Source organism: Gambusia affinis, linkage group LG05 (assembly GCF_019740435.1).
Source record: "Gambusia affinis linkage group LG05, SWU_Gaff_1.0, whole genome shotgun sequence".
In the NCBI taxonomy this organism is placed as follows: Eukaryota; Metazoa; Chordata; class Actinopteri; order Cyprinodontiformes; family Poeciliidae; genus Gambusia; species Gambusia affinis.
The window spans coordinates 31,454,609-31,475,882 of record NC_057872.1 but is presented as its reverse complement, the minus strand read 5'-3'; the positions used below and the strand labels follow the sequence as shown (position 1 = coordinate 31,475,882).

Below are 21,274 nucleotides of genomic sequence, written 5' to 3'. Positions count from 1 at the left end.
GCGACATCTTGGACTCGGCGCCCGGCTCTCTGGGTCTGTTCAGCAGCTCCTGCCTCACCAAGGTGGAGCTGCGCCTCACCTGTAAGGGCGTCTCGGACCGGGACGCCCTCTCCAGGCCCGACCCCTGCGTCGTCCTCAACATGCAGTCCCACGGCCGGTGGATGGAGGTGGGTTGTCATGGCAACCAGCGCCGCGTCACGTCCTCCTCACGCGCCGCCATCTTTGTTTCAGTGTTGATTTGTTATGAGAAAATTTTGAGTTCAGGAGAAAAAAATTTACTGAATTTATTTCTGTTCTAATCAGTACGACCCAAACAGAACCAGAACATCAGAACCAGAACAGAACCAGAACCAGAACAGAACATCAGAACCAGAACAGAACCAGAACATCAGAACCAGAACCAGAACCAGAACAGAACCAGAACCAGAACAGAACATCAGAACCAGAACAGAACCAGAACATCAGAACCAGAACCAGAACCAGAACCAGAACCAGAACAGAACCAGAACAGAACCAGAACCAGAACAGAACCAGAACATCAGAACCAGAACATCAGAACCAGAACAGAACATCAGAACCAGAACAGAACCAGAACCAGAACATCAGAACCAGAACATCAGAACCAGAACAGAACCAGAACAGAACCAGAACATCAGAACCAGAACAGAACCAGAACATCAGAACCAGAACCAGAACCAGAACAGAACCAGAACATCAGAACAGAACCAGAACCAGAACCAGAACCAGAACCAGAACAGAACCAGAACCAGAACAGAACCAGAACATCAGAACAGAACCAGAACCAGAACATCAGAACAGAACCAGAACCAGAACCAGAACAGAACCAGAACCAGAACATCAGAACCAGAACCAGAACATCAGAACCAGAACAGAACCAGAACCAGAACCAGAACCAGAACCAGAACCAGAACCAGAACAGAACCAGAACCAGAACCAGAACAGAACCAGAACATCAGAACCAGAACCAGAACATCAGAACCAGAACATCAGAACCAGAACAGAACCAGAACATCAGAACCAGAACCAGAACCGGAACAGAACCAGAACATCAGAACCAGAACAGAACCAGAACCAGAACCAGAACCAGAACAGAACCAGAACATCAGAACCAGAACATCAGAACCAGAACAGAACCAGAACAGAACCAGAACATCAGAACCAGAACAGAACCAGAACATCAGAACCAGAACAGAACCAGAACATCAGAACCAGAACCAGAACCAGAACAGAACCAGAACCAGAACCAGAACCAGAACATCAGAACCAGAACAGAACCAGAACAGAACCAGAACAGAACCAGAACATCAGAACCAGAACAGAACCAGAACAGAACCAGAACATCAGAACCAGAACAGAACCAGAACCAGAACCAGAACCAGAACATCAGAACCAGAACAGAACCAGAACCAGAACAGAACCAGAACATCAGAACCAGAACAGAACCAGAACCAGAACCAGAACCAGAACATCAGAACCAGAACAGAACCAGAACATCAGAACCAGAACAGAACCAGAACAGAACCAGAACCAGAACATCAGAACCAGAACAGAACCAGAACATCAGAACCAGAACAGAACCAGAACATCAGAACCAGAACAGAACCAGAACATCAGAACCAGAACATCAGAACCAGAACCAGAACAGAACCAGAACATCAGAACCAGAACATCAGAACCAGAACCAGAACATCAGAACCAGAACATCAGAACCAGAACCAGAACAGAACATCAGAACCAGAACAGAACCAGAACAGAACCAGAACATCAGAACCAGAACCAGAACATCAGAACCAGAACCAGAACAGAACCAGAACATCAGAACCAGAACATCAGAACCAGAACAGAACCAGAACATCAGAACCAGAACAGAACCTCAGAACCAGAACATCAGAACCAGAACATCAGAACCAGAACATCAGAACCAGAACATCAGAACCAGAACATCACTCTGTTCTGGTTCTGATTCCTCAGCGCCATCTGGGTGCTGTTGGTCCAGCTCCAGAACCAGCAGAACCTGACCCAGTTCTGCTGGTTCTGACAGGTTTACCTCGCTGTGCGTCCACAGGTGGACCGGACCGAGGTGATCCGCAGCTGCGTCAACCCCGCCTACTCCAAGGTCTTCACCTTGGACTTTTATTTTGAAGAGGTGCAGCGGCTGCGCTTCGAGCTGTTCGACATCAACAGCCACAACGGGCCGAAGGAGCCCGACTTCCTGGGCTCAGTGGAGTGTACGCTGGGACAGGTGAGTCCAGCTGGGACAAATCATTACTTACTTTTTGCCTGTAACGTTGCCAACAGCGCCCCCTGTCGTCTAGCAGCGGTTTCTGTCGGCCTGAAGCTGCACTGCAGATCCCTTTAAATAAAAACTCAACCAGATGTTAAAGGAAGATCTTTGATTTGGAAAAGATTCGATTCCTGCAGTTTCATTTTCCACCCGGATGATTTCATTTCCTGCAGAGACCAGAGAAAACAGGAGCGGAAAGTCTGGACACGGTGTGTGTGTGTGTGTGTAGGTGTGCGTGTGTGTGTGTGTGTGCGCGCGCGTGTGTGTGTGTGTGTGTGTGTGCGTGCGTGCGTGTGTGTGCGTGCGTGTGTGTGCGTGTGTGTGTGTGTGTGTGTGTGTGCGTGTGTGTGTGTGTGTGTGTGTGTGTGTGTGTGTGCGTGCGTGTGTGTGTGTGTGTGTGTGTGTGCGTGTGTGTGTGTGTGTGTGCGTGCGTGTGTGTGTGTGTAAAGATTTATTTCTCATCAATAGAATTTATAACCAGGAAAAAATAATGTGTGAAAAATTGAGTACCACTAAAGAAACATGTCGTTTACATAGTGACAGTCGATTGGTCCAGAACCAGAACCAGACCAGGTTCTGGTGTTGATGATGTTTCTAAGGGTTAAAGCAGGGACCCCCAAAGTGGGTCCCTGAGGGCCGATTGCATCCTGCAGGTTTCATTCTCTCTCTGGCACCAACAACCTTTCAGCAGGTCAAAGTTCCTCTTCGGTCTCTAAAGATCCATCATGTGATCCAGATGCGTTAAACCAGGGAGAGGCTAAAACATGCAGGAGGCCCTCAGGGACCCACTTTGGGGACCCCCAGGTTAAAGCGTTGTATGGTGGGGCGTGCTGTGGTGGCATAGGGGACAGCGCAACCCACATTTGGAGGCCTTCAGTCCTCGACATGGCGGTCGCGGGTTCAATTCCCGAACCCGGCCGATGTTTGCTGCATGTCTTCCCCTTTCCTTCCCCTTCCTGTCAGTCTACTTTCAAATAAGGGACACTAGACCCACAAAAAGACCCCCTGGAGGGGAAAAAAATAAAAAGTAAAAGTGTTGTATGGTGATGTCACTGGTTCTGTCAACTATCCCTAGTAACCATAGCAACCGTGGCGACACTTTTGAAACTTTGTCTCCATGTTTACTTTTTACTCAAACAAGCAACTAGAGACACAATTACATCAACACTGTTGATCAACGCTATCGATCAATGCTAGCCACCAGGGGGCGCCTCTGAGTAGTTTCATACCTGAACCAGACAGAGATCAATAAACTGGAAACTGAAACGTCAATAAAACTGGAGCCAATAGGAAAATTCACCTGCAGTACCACTGTTCAGCCCACAGAGGGAAGCACTGTGGGCTTCCCTCAAACACATTGAAAGGAAAATGTAAAAATTTGTTCATAAGCATAAAGGCAGGGGCCGATAGGGCTGAGCTGGTGGGAGGGTTGGAACATAATCAGGAAACATCGCGGTGTGAACCTGTGTGTGTGCAGATCGTCTCCCAGAGGAACCTGTCCAAAGCTCTGCTCCGACCCGGAGGAACCGTGGGGAAAACCATCATCACGGTGAGTACGAGTGCCGGAGTGTTGGAGCCGTTTCAGCTGGTCCTCCGGTTTATATCCGGTTCTGCTTTCAGTCACCTGAACCTGCTCCTGTGTTACTGACTGCTACTGGTCCCTTAGATCTTCCTGATCTGAATATTCAGTGTTTGTTTTTGACTTAATGACGGCGTCCTCGCCTCGTAATCAGCCTCAGATCAAAGGGACGTGTGTGTGTGTGTGTGTGTTCAGATCACAGCAGAAGAGCTGACGGGGAACGATGACTACATCGAGCTCTCCTTCAGTGCCAGGAAGCTGGACGACAAGGTAGCAGCTTCAGTCTCAGATCTGTTTCCAGTTTCCCGGGTTTAACTGTCCCGAAGCTAACTTAGCTAAAACCAGCGGTGGACACAGCTAGCTAAGAAGTTAGCTGCACTAATCATAAACCACTCGTTATAAACATTAGCTTGGCTAATGCTAAAGCAATATCCTAACTCAGCTAAGCTAACACTAAAGCGCCAAGTCAGTGCCGTATTTGATGGAAGCTAATGCTAAAGTCCTAAATTCCGCCATTTTGACGCCACTATGTGTTGAGGAGTTCAAAACAATCCATATATGTAAATTTTCAAACTTCAACGCAGAGGTCAAACTTTATTTAGCTGAAAGTTTACAAAACAGACGAGTAAATTAGCACTCTAAACTTTATCTGGTAAAAGTAATGTAGGGGAAACTAAGTGTGCTAAATGTTTTCAAAGTTAGCAAAAGCGCTAACAGAGGTTGCTCTGTTGTGATTCAGAAGGCGTTTCCTGCTGTAGAGAAATGGAGGGAACGTTTCTGTGCAGCAAAATCTCTGTCTGCTGATCCCGAGTGTTTCTGGATGTTTCCCAGGACTTTTTCAGTAAATCGGATCCGTTCCTGGAGATCTACAGAGTGAACGACGATGCCACCATGCAGCTCGTCTACAGGACTGAGGTAGCAGATCCACAACGAAACCCAAAAATACCTCATGTTTACAACATCAACATTAAAATTCATCAATTTCTGCATTTCAGAAAATGTTTCATTTCCAGTTAATCTGGTTCAGTTTGAGTTAATCTGGTTCAGTCTAACGTCTCTGTGTCTGTCCTCCTCAGACGGTCATGAATAATCTGAATCCGGTTTGGAAAACCTTCAAAGTGTCTCTGAACTCACTCTGCAGTGGAGACCATGACAGGAAGCTGCAGGTAAGACTCCGCCCATCCCTCAGATGATGATGTCAGCTGATGATGTCACGACTCCAGGTTAAATGTGGACATCTGATTTGCTGCTGCGGCAAATCGCACTTTAGCTAAGCTAAGCCTTCACTTTCCTCAGTCAGTCTGTCTGGAGCCTGAGGTTTTTTTTAACCCAGAGGTCAGGGGTCAGAGGTCAATCTCAAGGGTGTTCCAATGAAACTCTGGACCATAAAGTAACTGGGAGTTTTAGCTGTGAAAACAGATTACTGGGAATTTCCTTGAGCAGCTAGCCTGGTGAGCTAATGTAGCTGGCAAGCTAATTGTTGATCGCAACTGCTAACCAGCCGCATTAGCTCGCTAAGCTAGCTGATTTCCTGCTATGCACATGCGCTTCACTGCAGGGCAGGTGGCATCCTGGACAAGAACTGACCAGGAAGGGACGTATGGGGTGCCATCAGTGCCTTTACATCAGGGTCCCCAAAGCGGGTCCCTGAGGGCCGGCACCCTGCAGGTTTTAGTCTCTCCCTGGTGGTAGCAACAAGCTTTCAGCAGGTCAGTGTTTTTCTTCGACCTCTAATCATTGGATCCAGGTGTTTTAAACCAGGGAGAGACTAAAACATGCAGGAGGCCCCCAGGGACCCACTTTGGGCTCCTCTGATTTACATCATCAGAAATGAACAGCGGTGGTTATTTAGGAACAAAATGGAGGTTAGTTTTTATTTTTTTCATTTTACCGTCTCATTCATTCGTTCATAAAGGTTTAGTTATAAACAGTAGAACTAAAGCTGAGCTGTTCACACGGCGCTGCATCGCAGAGAGATCATGGAGAGTTCAGTGGAAGGAAAAACTCTAAAAAAAATCCAACAGTTGTTGAGCAACGTTACCATGGTGGTGGATTTTGAGAGACAACCAGACCAAAGCGGTACCTCCAGAACCATTTGGTTCTGTGCCCCGGTGATAAAACCACAACTCTTTGAATTTAGTCTCAGAAACTGTTTTTACAGAAACCGGGTCGGGTGGTCCTGACCCGGATCAGAACCACTCGGCCCGGTTTGTGACCCGGTATCGGAACCGGGCCTGCCCTCCAGTGTGCTCTGTGTTCTGGTTCCAGTGCACCGTGTGGGACTGGGACTCCAACGGGAAACACGATTACATCGGAGAGTTCGAGGCGTCCTTCAAGGAGATGAGAGGCGCCATCGACGGCCGACAGGTGAGACCGCCACGTCCAGGTCAGAGGTCATCTGCAGGTCAGAGGTCATCTGCTGCTAGAGCTCAAAGAAGCACAGAAACATTTAGATCAGTGGATCCAAAGTGGGTCCCTGGGGACCGTTTGCATGTTTTATTCTCTCCCTGGTTTAACTCACCTGGACCCAACGACGGATCTTTAGAAAGACGAAGGAGAACATCGACCCGCAGAGGAGGAATAAAACATGCAGGATGAAGGACAGCCAGGACCCACTTTGGATCCACTGATCTAAATGAACAAACTCCAGCTTGAAGCCCAGTGTGTGTGTGTGAGGCACGGTGTGTGTGCGTGTGTGTGTGAGGCACGGTGTGTGTGCGTGTGTGTGTGAGGCACGGTGTGTGTGCGTGTGTGTGAGGCACGGTGTGTGTGTGAGGCACGGTGTGTGTGCGTGTGTGTCTCTCAGTGTGAGTCTCTGTGTGTTTCTGCTGTTTCTCCTTTAGCTGTACAATCAATTTACCAACTGAGTGTCAGACTGAGCGACACCACGACCTAAATACTGTAACACACACCGGGACACACACACACACGGTGCCTCACACACACCGGGACACACACACACACACCCTGCCTCTCTCTGTGCGCGGGGCTCAGCAGGTCGGTATCTTTTCTGTGCTCTCAGCGTCGCTGCTGCAGGTTTGTGTTTTTCTCTAAATGCCAGAACTCAGGAACGTCCTCCATGTTCTTCAGGGTTTCAGTTTGAAGGGTCCTGAATGATCTGGGTGCAGGTCACTGGTTTCTACTGGTCACTGGTTTCTACTGGTCACTGGTTTCTACTGGTCACTGGTTTCTACTGGTCACTGGTTTCTACTGGGAGGAGTCTGATGGAGACATGGGAATCTGGCTGACAGAGCAGGAAGAGGAAACAGGAAAATGGCTGAAGCCAAAAAGGATCCTAAAAGTTTCAACACTTTATCTTTTTTAATGTTCTTCATAATTTGTTGCATTTCTGCAGGTTTTCTTCAAACCCTTACTGAGTGAAAGGACATTTTCTATTTCTCATAGGTTGTTAGATTCAGACAAACGGGCCTGGTTCTCCTGAAGGTCGGTGTGAACAGGAAGTGACCCTGAAGGACCTTTGATGTTCACATGGTTCTGCTTTCAGCTGTAAATCTGGATTTATGTCATTATCCGACCAATCATTCACAAACAGAGTCCAGATTCTTCTGGATGTTTCCTCCGCTGAGCTCTGGACCGGACCCGGTCCGGACCCGGTCCGGCCAGCTTGCAGGCGCTCTGCCGCTGGTTTCCTTGGAAACACGACAGGGTCCCTGAGCCGGAGAACGAGACACCATTTATCTGCTTCCTGTCAGCTGGACGTTCACCTCTGAACTCCAGATCGCTGAAACTGGCGGCGACCTCAGGGCGGTAACCACCGCTGGATGGGGGGCGACGCTTCCTCATGTACCATCAATTCTCAGTAAAACGACCCGAAGCCAGATGGTCAGAGGTTCTAGGGATGTGAATACTTTATAAACTGAACTTATTGGAAAATAATGTGAACACAGTCAAACATCTGAACTGTTCACCAATGAAAGCATGAATCGTTCGTTCAGACTGATCCACTTCACATCACTGAAATAAAACGGGTCAAAGATCCAGAGCAGAACCTTCCAGAGGTCTGAGGTCCAGTTTCCTGTCTCCTGTTTGTGTTCCAGGTCCAGTGGCCGTGCATAAATCCCAAATACAGAACCAAGAAGAAGAACTACAAGAACTCTGGGATCGTCATCCTGAACCAGTGCAAGGTGAATTCTGCTCCAGAGGTCCGGTTCTGTCACAGCACACCGGGCTGGAACTGGGCCGCCTGCTGACCCAAACAGAGCAGAACCGGACAGATCCCAGAGGAGAGCTGGTTCTGTTCTCTTGCAGACTGAAACCTCTGAACTTATTTTGTTAGTTTGGGTCAGAACCGGTGTCCAGTCCAGAACCTTTGGTCATTCTGGAATCGGTCTCAGATTGTATTTCTGGTTCTGACCAAAAACCATTTTTAGTTTTGCTGTTTCCTGATTATAAACTCTTCGCCTGCAGCGCCTGCTCTGATTGGCTGCCGTCTGGTCAGCTGACGGCGAAGCTTCAGTGATTCATAACAGAGTTTCTGTTTCCTCTCAGATCATCAAGATGCATTCCTTCCTGGATTACATCATGGGCGGCTGTCAGATACAGTTCACTGTGAGAGCACACACACACACACACACACACTGACATACACACACACACACCGACACACACACACACACTGACATACACCGACACACACACACACACACACACACCTACACACACACACACACACACACACACACACCGACCCACACACACACACACCGACCCACACACACACACTGACATACACACACACACTGACATACACACACACACACCGACACACACACACACACTGACATACACACACACACACACACACACCGACATACACACACACACTGACATACACACACACACACCGACATACACACACACACTGACATACACACACACACACCGACAAACACACACACACTGACACACACACACACACACACACACACCGACACACACACACACTGACACACACACACCGAGGAAACACACACACACACACACACACTGACACACACACACCGAGGAAACACACACACACACACACACACACACACACACACACACACTGACACACACACACGACATACACACACACACTGACATACACACACACACACACACACACACACACAGACATACACACACACACTGACATACACACACACACACACACACACCGACCCACACACACACACCGACATACACACACACACTGACATACACACACACACCGACCCACACACACACACTGACATACACACACACACACCGACACACACACACACACCGACCCACACACACACACACACACACACCGACCCACACACACACACACCGACACACACACACACCGACACACACTCCCCTTTGCAGACAATCAAGACCCAGAAAATTTCCTCCAGAGATCTCAGAATTTCACGAAGGTCAGATCCGGATCAGCGTCCCGCTTCTCATTGCTGTCTGGGTCTGCCTGGTGTTGCCATGGCAATGGTAACCAGGACAACTGCACTGGCAGCCTCTGTGTCCCAGTTAGAGCCTCTAACTGTTCCAGTGGAACCAGTGGAGCCAGAAGCAGACAGGATGGGTCCAGTTTGACTCGTCTGGCTGTGAACAGTCGGGCGTTCGGGTCGGTTCTGATCGGTTCGGGTCGGTTCGGGTCGCCGCCTGTCAGGCTACAGAAACCAGCAGAAATCGTTTGGGTTGTCATTAGAGAAAAACATGGAGTTCATGTTTCAACGTCTCATTTTCAATTTTATTCATTCATCTGTAAATGTCTCCTTTTCAAACTAAATGTTTAGTTATCAAGTTAAACATAAGGCTAAATATTTAGCTAATGTTAATTTGCTTGTGGAAGTGGGTTACCAAAATAAAAGCTTGATCTTCCAAACTTCTTTCCAAATTCCTGATTCCAATACGTGGAATTCATAAATTCGTCAAAGCTATGTATCAAGAACTCGGCATGCAGAACGGACCGTTCTCCACACCGGCTCACAGCTAAAGAGTAGTGATGGTGAGATGAAGCCTCATGAGGCATTGAACCACTTGAGCCAACTGGTTTGAGAAAGGGTTCATTTCTTGAAGCTTCATGTGCACACGACACCACCTACTGGCCAGGTGTATAATCACAACCAGCTGTATCTTAACACGAGTGATGAATTGAATTTTTGTCTATTATGGCTCTTGGGAATGACTTCACAAAAGGTGAAGAAAAAAAGAGACAAAGAGAGAGAAAGAGATATATAGAGATAGAGATAGAGAGAAATATATATACAAAACAATCCTTTCCTGTCCCACAGCTATCTTAAAAATCCTAATATAAAAATTAAGAACTTTAAAACTAACTAACCAATCCTATTTATAATAGTGAGATTATTAGTAAAAAGCTCAAATTAAATAAATAACCCAATTATAAGTCCTGAAATAATAAAGTCTAAAAACATTAAATATTAATCCCAGAAAAATAAATAAAGGGGGAAGGGGGGAAAAATTAATTTAGATCAATACCTTGCTTATTCTAGAGCAAATCTGCTTATGATGTGTGTGATGATGGTATTGGAGTTCAAGGTAACTCAAGTTAAATCAAGTGGTGAAAACTCACGTATCCTTAATATTAGAATTAAAATTAAAATTAAAAATAGGATAGCTGTGGGACAGGATAGGATTTTCTCTTTTTTCCTTTCTCTGTGTCTCCCTCTCTCTGTATATATATATTTTGTCTCTCTATCTCTATATATCTTTCTCTCTCTTTTTCTGTCTGTATGTATCTATCTCTTTCTCTCTGTAAATATCTATTTTTTATTTTTCTGTTTCTCTCTATCTCTAGATCTATATATCTTTCTCTCTCTCTTTGCCTGTCTTTTTTCTCTCCCCCTTTCTGTATCTGTGTCTCTCTGTCTGTTTCTGTCTCTCTCTCTCTCTCTCAGAGGACGAGGAGTTGTGGACGACGTGCGGCGGCCCGTGCTTTCCTATGACTTCCTAGTGAAACTGCCCTATTGGGTGGGGGCAGTTGTAGTGTTTATTTATTTATTCTCCCTACCTGTCTCAAACTAAATAACCACAATCCAAACTATCAAAACTCTATCCACTCTCTCAACTGACCGCAACTCGCCTACAACAACCCACATTTTGAATGGAGCCTGTGGGGTTTCTAAACCCCGCGCCAAAATCTGAGCCACTTCCCGAAGCAGTCACGTGGTTCAGCCGGGCAGCGAGGCTTCGGACGTCATCGTTTTCGGCTCCTCCCCTAAATGAAGCAAGCCTCGATACGCGCTTTACGGAAACGCCCCCTCCATTACTCGACACACGCCTCGAAGCCTCGGCTCATCACGGAACATCACTACTAAAGAGTTATCAGGTTAAATATTGAGCTCCAAACTAAATAGTTCCTGTGTTAGCTTAATGTCATATTTAGCTGGCTAACTTAGTGTTTAGTTTGAAACATGATGAATAACATGGTGAACAAAGTGAAGCTTTACAAGCGGCGGCTAAGGACCAGTACCGGAATCCGGAACTGGAACCAGGTTCAGAACCAGAACCAGAACCAGCTGTTTGATGTGGCAGCAGCTTCCTGTCGTCTCCAGAGGAAACTTCCTGATTTTCTAAGCTTCTGTGACTGACGCTTCCTTTGTGATCGTCATGGAAACGCCTTCCCGGTTGCTAGCCTCTGATTGGCCGTTTCCTCCGCAGGTGGCCATCGACTTCACGGCGTCTAACGGTGACCCGCGGAACAGCTGCTCCCTGCACTACATCCACCCCTTCCAGCCCAACGAGTACCTGAAGGCGCTGGTGGCCGTGGGTGAGATCTGCCAGGACTACGACAGGTGGGTCAGAACCGGCGGCGCCGCTCGGCCCGCTGCGGTCTCAGACCGTCAGGTTGGGCTCTCAGAATGCCCTCTGGAGGGTTCACTGAGATTAACATCATAAAAATAATCTGATGGTTTCACCTCCAGATTCTGTCATTTCTACAAGCTTAAAAAGTTTAGTTATCAGATCATTTCAAAGCCATGTGAAGACTGCTGTTGTGCAAAAAGCCTATCTCAGACGATAGGCTAACCAAAAGTAGCATCTCAATGCTAACATGTAGCAGCTAATGCTAATGTTAACATTCACAGTCCAGATTTCTGAAGAAGCTCCATGAATGATCAGAGAAACTCTGGAAAGATGAACTTTGCTCCAATCTGGGAAGAATCTGAAGATTGAAAACTTTAAATAACTTTGATGTTGACCTCATATTATTATATTTTAGAAATTATTTGACTTCATACATTTTCATTTATTCTCATAAACTTGAGAAAATACTCCAGATGTTGGAAACAGAAATGTGACTAAATCAGATTCTGATGGGCTTTTGTCCAGAACAGGAAGTAACCTCCCCTCAGCCAATCAGAAACTGTTCCAGAACAGGAAGTAACCTCCCTCAGCCAATCAGAGTGTTTCTCTGTCTCGTCTCTCCTCAGTGATAAAATGTTTCCAGCATTTGGCTTTGGAGCCCGGATCCCTCCAGACTTCAAGGTAACGACCCGCCGGGCCATCCCAGCATGCACTCTGCTCAGAGAGGTTGCTGCTGCATGTTAGGCAGCGCCCCCTGCTGACCTTATTTCCCTTCCCATGATGCATTCTGATCAGCAGGAAACTGATCTGCTCTGCTTTGGGTCCAGGCCATTACTTCAGATCTGAATGATCAGAACCAATAAACCCACAGCAGATGATGATGAAGAAAGTGAGCTCTCATCTTCCTCTCTTATTCAAAGATCAAACGCAGCTTCCTGTTTCCTGCAGGTTTCCCACGACTTCGCTGTGAATTTCAACAAGGACAACCCGGAATGTGCCGGTAGGTTCTGCTCTCTGATTGGTCCAAACGGCAGAGAGGAACGGTTCTGCTCTCCGATTGGTCCAAACGGCAGAGAGGAACGGTTCTGCTCTCCGATTGGTCCAAACGGCAGAGAGGAACGGTTCTGCTCTCCGATTGGTCCAAACGGCAGAGAGGAACGGTTCTGCCCAAAAACTAAATAATTGCCCTCAAATTAAAATCCTGTTCTTAAAACAAAATTCTGACCTGATTCTTCATTCATTCAAATTTCTGTTTCCATGACAACATGCTCTTAACTAAAGAATCAGAAGAAGAAGAGTGGCCACGTCCTTCGTGTCCTCACTGACTATTGATCAGATTGATCAGCGGCGGCTTTGATCCGCTTCTCTGGCTGTCTGCTGACCTCCAGCATGAAGTTTCCTCTTTTCCGTCATTTAATCTCAGGTAGCAAACACGAGGCGCAGCGTGATCGTATCTGAGTTAAGACAAACCAAACGCTGAGGACCTGGAGTCAAAGAATATTCACAGTAAAACTCAGACCAGCTGCAACAGAAACGGTGAAGAGTTGCAGCATCACACCTTCCAGTAGTCCGTAGGGATCAAGCTCAATTAGCTGGTTAGCCGTTAGCTTTTTGCTGCTAGCGGCTCCAATCAGACCGGGAGGAAGAAGCAGAGCATTTTATTTAAAGAAACACCGCAGACATCAGGATTAATTTGCTAATCATGAAAATAATGCTTTTAAAATCTTGACCCGCTACGGGAACGGCTCTGGAAAAAAATAGTAACATGAATATAATTTGTGAGGTTTGTTTATATTTGTGCAAAAGAGAAAAGCCAGAAAAAGTCTTGATGTGTTTCAGTTATTGGTGTGAAACTGGAATGAATTGAATGATGATTTGAAGTTCTGTCCTTTTCTTGGGGAACTTTAAAAGAGCCTTAAAATGTGAAATGATCAAATCTTAGGCTGTTCTGTAGATTTCTATAAGTGTTGTGAAGACATGCTGGTAGGTTGTTGGGTATAAAAACAAGAATAAATTTTGTTTCAGCCTGTTGTTTTTTTGTTTAGTGTTGTTTTTTTGTTATTTCCTGTTTAATGTGGACAATTTACCAAAATAAAGTGATAAACTAAACTGAACTTCCAGTGGGTGACCAGCTTACACATGCTAGTTGTTAGCATATTTAATGCTAGCATTAGTGAGTAGCCTCCACTAAGGAATATGAGCTTCACTATTTCAAAGTTTTGTTGCATTTTTTTCTTTGTGTAGAAAGTTCTGAGATTTCCTGTTATATTTAAGTAAAATTCAAAATTTTCACTTTTAAAATATGCTTCGTATTGCGTATGAACATCTGAAGTAATTGGACTGACTGACTCATTGTAAGCGGTTCCGTTTGGACCTGCTCAGGTATCCAGGGTGTGGTGGAGGCGTACCAGGCCTGCCTACCCAAGCTGCAGCTCTACGGCCCCACCAACATCGCCCCCATCATCCAGAAGGTCGCCAAGTCCGCCTCACAGGAGGTCCACACCAAAGAGGCCATGGTGAGACGCTGCCTTCAGGAACCTTCAGTTCCCGCCGATCTAAACTGACTTGAACTTCCTGCTCCAGCAATACTTCATTCTGCTGATCCTGACTGACGGCGTCATCACCGACATGGCCGACACCAGGGAAGCCATCGTCCAGGCCTCCCATCTTCCGATGTCCATCATCATCGTCGGGATAGGGAACGCTGACTTCAGTGACATGCAGATGCTGGATGGGGATGACGGGATCTTGCGGTCGCCCAAAGGCGAACCCGTCCTCCGGGACATCGTCCAGTTTGTCCCCTTTCGCAACTTCAAACATGTGAGTTTCAGAGAGCCAGAGGATATTCATAAAACTCTTTCTGAGACTCATTATGCCTATTCTATGTCCTTATTGCTCAGTTCCAGACATGTTACAGCACCTTTTGGACTGAAGAAGTTTTGTTTCTGGTAAACTGACTCGTGTCGGGTTCATATCAAGCAACATTTTGTTTCCTCTTGTGTCCTCTCCAGGCCTCTCCGGCTGCTCTGGCTAAGAGCGTCTTAGCAGAAGTGCCCAACCAGGTGGTTGACTACTACAACAGCAAGGGCATCAAGCCCAAAGTGCCCAGTGAATACCAGTCTTCCAGGCCGTTCGGCCCCTGAACTTCAGCACCACGGCAGACCAACCTCACAAAATGTTTACTGTCTTGTGTTTTTTGTCAAAGCGGATGCTAAAGATGATGCACGCAGTATTTACCCATGAGGCATTGGGGTCATCTATCCTTGAACCAGTTGGCCTTCACAGTTTTGTTCTGAGGGACCAAGTCTAGGAACACCTTGGTTCCTGCTTTTGCTGCTGCTGTTTAGTACTTTTAATGATGTCATCAACTGAAACATTTGCTGCCTTTCATATCAAATAATAATTCCCAGTGACAACCCCCTTCAGCTGCACTCGTCTTCCTCTCTAGATGAAGGTGGAGATGCTTTTCAGATCTCATCGTTGATCAGAGAGCTGCTGGTCTCCCGGTAACTGCTGAAGATGACTCCATCTGGTCCACCCTACATAGATATCTGAAAGGTTCAGTCAAGATTTCCATTGATCATTTATTTGTTGAGAAGAAACCTCAGTGCATTGAGAGAAGTTTTGACATCCCAGAACCAAGAACATAGCTGAACAAAGATTAGGCAGTTGAACCTTCAGAAGGAGCAGTTTGGTTTCCGTCCTGGCCAGCGAACATGGACCAGCTCTTCACCCTCCACAGGAGCTCAGACCTTATGGGAGTTGCCCAACTGGCCCACATTTGTTTCGTTGAGCTGGAGAAAGCTTTCAACCGTGTCCCTCATGGGTACAGGTGCTCCACGAGTACAAAACCCAGGGTCCTTTATTAGGGATTCTCTGTAGAGGTATGACTGACACCTGTTTCTGGTGCATGTTGGACTCCAGTGTGGCTGCCATTTATCACCAGTCCTGTTCAGGAAGGGCTTGTCTCGCTCCTTCTCCATTTATTTCTGTCCAACTTGCGCAGTGGAGTGACAATCACTTGCACTTGTTCAGAGAAATGTGTACAATGGAAACAAGTAGACATGTTCACCTGGGCTTTTTGTTACTATTGCTGTCATATTCTTCTCATTGAGCCCATCACTTGTATGGACAGGATTTATAGACGTAGCCGAGTGCCGGGTGGATGTGGTTCTGCTGGCTCTTTCTGGCCTGGAGCTACAGAATGCACAAGGACGGTTCACAGCCAAGTGTGAGGCAGCTGGAAGTCTGAGACGATGATTGAACCAGTTTGGCTTCTCCAAGTTGGGGTGAATTCTACAATTAGTATGATGTCACCATGTCGGCCCTGAAACTGTGGAAAACAACTTCTGTGGCATCTACACATGAATCCATGTTGGATCATAGATTTATTCATACAGGCTTCACCAGCTGGAAAACTTCCTGCTCCTTTTAGAGGTTCACAGGTGACTCCGTCTCACCTGCTCCATCAGATTCTCCTTCCTGGTTTCTCCAGATTCAGTCTTCACCTTGCTAGATCACTGCCTGTTGCTGTTGCTGGTTGACCTCCTCCACCTTCAGGACTTGAACTCCTGTGTGGCGCTACCTCACACCTCACCACAGTGTCTCTGTCCTCACTTCCTCATCCAGTACCTCACTTCCTGTCTCAGTTCTTTCTCTGTGGATCCACAAGGACAGAGCAAATCCTTTGGAGCGTCTCTGTGGTTCTTCAGATCTTTAACACCAAACATCTCATCTGTAGAGCTTTTCCAGGGACCTTCAATCACCCTGTAATTTGCACAGTGTAGCTGGATTAGCTCAGCGTGAATCAGGAAGTTCTCATCACAGTTTTCCTCTTTTGGAGATTCTGCAAGTGACTCATTAGGTCAACGGGCCCCATGAGGTCCGTCAGCTTGGTGACTGTTGCTTTTTGGACCAAACCAGTCCAAGTATTCCAGAGCTTGTAGGATAAACACACCATCTGCATCTGACTCTTTACACTCTGATACGACTGGACTCGCAAGATCGATTATTCATGCCAGAGTAAGTATGGTTCTTAGCGATCTGTTATCTTTATCGTGTTTCTATGAACATCATCTGATCTGATGTTTTGGTCTTCAACTGTCAGACCTCAGGACTATTTTGGTCGGAACTAATTAGCAATTTGACAGGAACGTCATGAGTACAATAGGAAGTTTAGAACAATAGCCACACAAATACCAACTCAAATCTTTTACTATCAAAAACCATAACATGCTTCTGCATGTTTGGAGCTCAGAAAGGGTGAAACGCTGATCTTTTCTGATCTTAGTGTTGACGTTGGCAAGACTTCCAGTTCAAACTCCGGTCTGAATAATTGATCTTATTAGTCCGGTGGTCCGTAGACCGGCCATCGAGTCAGAGGCTTTCTGACAGGAAAAATCAGATCAGATACTGAAAGGTTGGATGCAAGCAGTGTGTTTTGGTTGTCATCCTCCATTTTGGAGGAAACATCATGAGGTTTTGTCATGCTGCCCCAGTTCAGGGTCAGACTGTGTAAAAATGCTAAGTGCAGCACCTTGAGCATCCGCTGTGCATGCAGGACCGACGACGGCCGAGAGCAGAAGAAAAGCACAAAAACACAACGTGACCAATGCAAGCGGCTCCTCCCTGCAGACAGCATGCCGAGCAGGGAGGCAGTCGATGAAGGAATGTATGAACCCCTCCCAACTCTCCCTGCTGTTTTTATAAGACTGTGTTGATGTTTTGCTAAACTTTCGTAAAGTTCGTATATTACAAAGCATTTTGCAGATGAAGAGCTGCCTTCAGAGACATTTGCATCCTCAACTGTTCCCCTTTTCTAAAATGCTGAGGCAGATGCATGGCCTGTTGTTTTGCATGCAGGTGAACTTGCAGGACCTGCTGGTCTCTGCGGTTCCTGGTAGTTTTCTTGCTGGTGAGTAAATATGAGGAAATAACGATGTCTTTTCTCCAGCATGTTCATGAAACGATGTGAGTAGATTTAAAAGCACAAACTGAGTATGTCTGCAGAAACCTTCTGTTGGACTTCATTCATTTCTGTCTCTGTGCTCCACCAGGTCCAGAACCTGACCTGGACCTGGTCGGGTTCTGGTGTAAATCTCAGTGTAAATTACCTTGAGAAATAATGAGATTTGGTTTTAGAAAAACAGCTTTAATGCTGGAAAATGATCAAATGTTACTCAGTCTGTTCCCAGTATAACCAGTTTCAGGCTGTTTATGTATGACTGTGACATAAACATGGCTATGTAAGCTGCAGTGTGTGAGCAGATAGAAGAGGCTAAAGAGGAAAAGACAGAATCCATGATGTTTCCCTCCGTCCTCATGTCTCTGTTTGATTGAAACAAGTTCAGATTCGGGCAGTTTGTTCATTTTTAATCTCAAAACTTTCCCACATTTATTTACATCATCAATCCATGAAAACTGACTCTCCTCTAAGCTAGGAGTTCACAAACCTTAAAAAATACCAGTGTTGACCCCTGTAATGGCCTGCTGACCCCATTACATTATTTAACTATTTATTAATAGATCTGTTTTTGAAAAATGAGATTTTAATCAGTTGACTTCATCATTTAAAACAGGGCTGTCAATGGAGGAAGACCCCAAATGTGTCCAGCTGTCGCCCCACAGACTCCATATTTTTGAAAATGCTTGTTAAAAATGATTTTGACCATAACTTTATGCAGAAAAGCAGTGAGAGGTTGAAACAGCCAGGGTGTGAAAACTTTAAAGCTTGTATCTGCTGATAAGAAATGTTTTTCTCTCATATTTTTTCATATTAGTGATTATTTTCTGTTCTGTTTTGGAAAGATGGAGGACAGGCGCTGAGTCCCCTGACTCTTCTTCATGTTAACCTGCGAAACAAAAACACGATAATTAAACGTTCATCGGACAGCAGTGAGTGAGTGGTTCATTAAGCTGAGACAATCTTCCGGTTGAGGTTCTGGTTCTGGTTCGGCTTCCGGTCGCGCTCTGACGTCCTGCGGGGTTTCCCAGCCAGCAGCAGCAGGGCTCGGCTCGGAGGCGTGACGGGTGGAAGAGACGAAGAAGAAAAGCTAACAAAAAGCTAACTCCGCATCAGAAAATCATCCAGACCTTCAGGAGAAACCGCTTCCTGTTCCACACATCTGCCGATCAGATCACTAAAATAATTCAATAAAAGCTCATTTAGCGGTTCACAAAACCCAGATTCTATTTGTGTCCAAATATTAGCTGAACTGTTAGCTCTTGAACAAGCTAAATGTTTACTTTATTTTGAGCTAGCTTAAATAGATTTCACACTAAATATTTAGGTTTTAACAATTTAATACTTAGCTAGCAAGTTAAATATATAGCTTCAATCTATATGTTTAGATTAATTTTATTAGCAAAATATTTAGCTTTTAAACAAATATTTAGTGTCCAAGCTAAATATTTAGCATTAAACTAAATATTTAGTAAACATTCTAAATAATTTGTCAAATAAATATTTAGTTAGGTTGCGGCAGAAATATTTAGCTTGGATCTAAATATTTTAATTTGAGCTAATTTTATGTTTAAACTAACATTTATAAATGAATAAATCCATGGTGAAAATTTGACTTAGGCCTATATTTAACCTGCTATGACAGGCTAGCTAAATTACTGCTGTTAAGTTTTGATTGTGTAACTTTACAAACTGTATTAGAACAAGTTGAAAAATAATATGTTTCTTCACTTCATCCATAGCAAACAAATGAAACATAAACAGCATCACTGCTACCAATTTACTGCCAGAAACAGTCAGATATCCAGGAGACAGGGCTTGTGACCAGATTGAACTGTTTCCACTTCCTGTTTTCCGATTCTGTTCATTACTTTTATGGACAGAATCTCTGGACCAGCCAAGGTGTTGAGGGGATCCGTTTTGGTGGCCTTAGTTAGGATCAAATCTCTGCTTTTTGCGGATGATGTGGTCCTTTTGGCTTCATCAGGTGGTGATCTGCAGCTCTCACTGGAGCGGTTCGCAGCCGAGTGTGAAGCGGCTGGGATGGCGATCAGTGCCTCCAAATCTGAGGCCATGGTCTTGAGCCGGAAAAGGGTAGAGTGCCTTCTCCGGGTCAGGGGGGTGTCCTGCCCCAAGTGGAGGAGTTCAAGTATCTCAGGATCTTGTTCACGAATGGGGGAAGAAGGGAGCGGGAGATCGACAGGCGGATTGGCGCAGCGTCTGCCGTCAAGCGGGCGCTGTACCGGTCCGTCGTGGTGAAGAGAGAGCTGAGCCAAAAGCGAAGCTCTCGATTTACCGGTCGATCTACGTTCCCACCCTCATCTATGGTCATGAGCTTTGGGTCATGACCGAAAGAACCAGATCACGGATACAAGCGGCCGAAATGGGTTTTCTCCGTAGGGTGTCTGGGCTCTCCCTTAGAGAGAGAAGCTCAGTCATCCGGGAGGAACTCAGAGTAGAGCTGCTGCTCCTTCACGTCGAGAGGGGCCAGTTGAGGAGCATCTGGTCAGGATGCCTCCTGGACGCCTTCCTGGTGAGGAGTTCATGTCCCACCAGGAGGAGGGGAAACCCAGGACACTCTGGAGGGACGATGTCTCTCTGCTGGCCTGGGAACGCCTTGGGATTCCTGGGAACGCCTTGAGATTCCTGGGAACGCCTTGGGATTCCTGGAGGAGCTGGAAGAAGAGACTGGAGAGGGAAGACTGGACCTCCCTACTGAAGCTGCTGACGCCACGACCCGACCAGGATAAGAGGAAGAAGATGGATGGATGGCACTTCCTGTTTACCTGCAGCTCTTCTACCTATTTCAGATTTTTAGTCAAAAGTTTGTCTGGATTTATTGTGAATTATTTTTTGAGCACTATTTAGACGCCGTAAATGGAGCCTAGCATGAATCACAGTCTCATCAGCGTAAACAGAAACCCTGAGGAACCTGGAAGTTGCTGGAAACTTCCCAGACTTCCTCCATGTTGGAGAGACTCAGCAGAACCTCCTGTCTGCTGATTAAAGCCTGGCCCTCCAGCTGACCCTGAGCTGCCTAATTAACGATGTTCAGCGGGTCTTTAATCGCCTCTGCTGATGAGCTCAGGTGACGCTTGGCTCTGACGGGAGGTTAATGAGGATCGGCCAATCAGGAGCCAGCGCTGCAGCTGCCTGTTATAAACAGGAACTTTCACCTGAAACTGGTGACTTCTGTGGTGATTTGGTTGGTTTCCATGGAAACAACAGTTTGCGACAGCAGAAATCTGTATTAATTATGTCCAGATGTGATGTCGAGCAGTTCCAGCCACTTGGACTGATGGATTTCCAGCAGCCGTTATCAACCCCCAGCTTTTATTTTGATAGTCCACTTCCGCTTATTGACTAGTGGATTTGCTTAATTGAATGTTTAACTCTCAGCTAGCGATTTAGTTCATAAACTAAATATTTAGTTAGCTTAGAGCTAAATGTTTAGGTTGGAAGTAAATATTTAAATTGCTAATTAAAAATGTTGCTTTCTTACTAAACATTTAGTCTGAAGCTGAGATTTGAATGAATGTTTTTCTGATAACTCGTATTGCTGTTGATCATGTTTGTATAATCTCATAAATAATAT

General features: G+C 45.9%; 1 protein-coding gene across 1 annotated transcript in view; it reads left to right on the top strand.

Moving 5' to 3' along the window:
• The window catches only part of cpne4a (copine IVa), a 21,399-nt gene extending 2,793 nt beyond the window's left edge, over positions 1-18,606 (top strand). Inside the window, exons 2-16 of the mRNA XM_044117276.1 lie at positions 1-167; positions 2,087-2,263; positions 3,783-3,854; positions 4,080-4,154; positions 4,716-4,799; positions 4,961-5,050; positions 6,153-6,251; positions 7,943-8,029; positions 8,394-8,453; positions 11,574-11,707; positions 12,344-12,398; positions 12,666-12,717; positions 14,100-14,233; positions 14,301-14,537; positions 14,729-18,606. The exon at positions 1-167 is cut by the window's left edge and continues 25 nt beyond it. Coding sequence (XP_043973211.1) covers positions 1-167; positions 2,087-2,263; positions 3,783-3,854; positions 4,080-4,154; positions 4,716-4,799; positions 4,961-5,050; positions 6,153-6,251; positions 7,943-8,029; positions 8,394-8,453; positions 11,574-11,707; positions 12,344-12,398; positions 12,666-12,717; positions 14,100-14,233; positions 14,301-14,537; positions 14,729-14,860 — 1,655 coding nt within the window. The 3' untranslated portion in view covers positions 14,861-18,606. The remainder of the gene's footprint in view (positions 168-2,086; positions 2,264-3,782; positions 3,855-4,079; positions 4,155-4,715; positions 4,800-4,960; positions 5,051-6,152; positions 6,252-7,942; positions 8,030-8,393; positions 8,454-11,573; positions 11,708-12,343; positions 12,399-12,665; positions 12,718-14,099; positions 14,234-14,300; positions 14,538-14,728) is intronic.
• Positions 18,607-21,274: the final 2,668 nt, after the last annotated feature.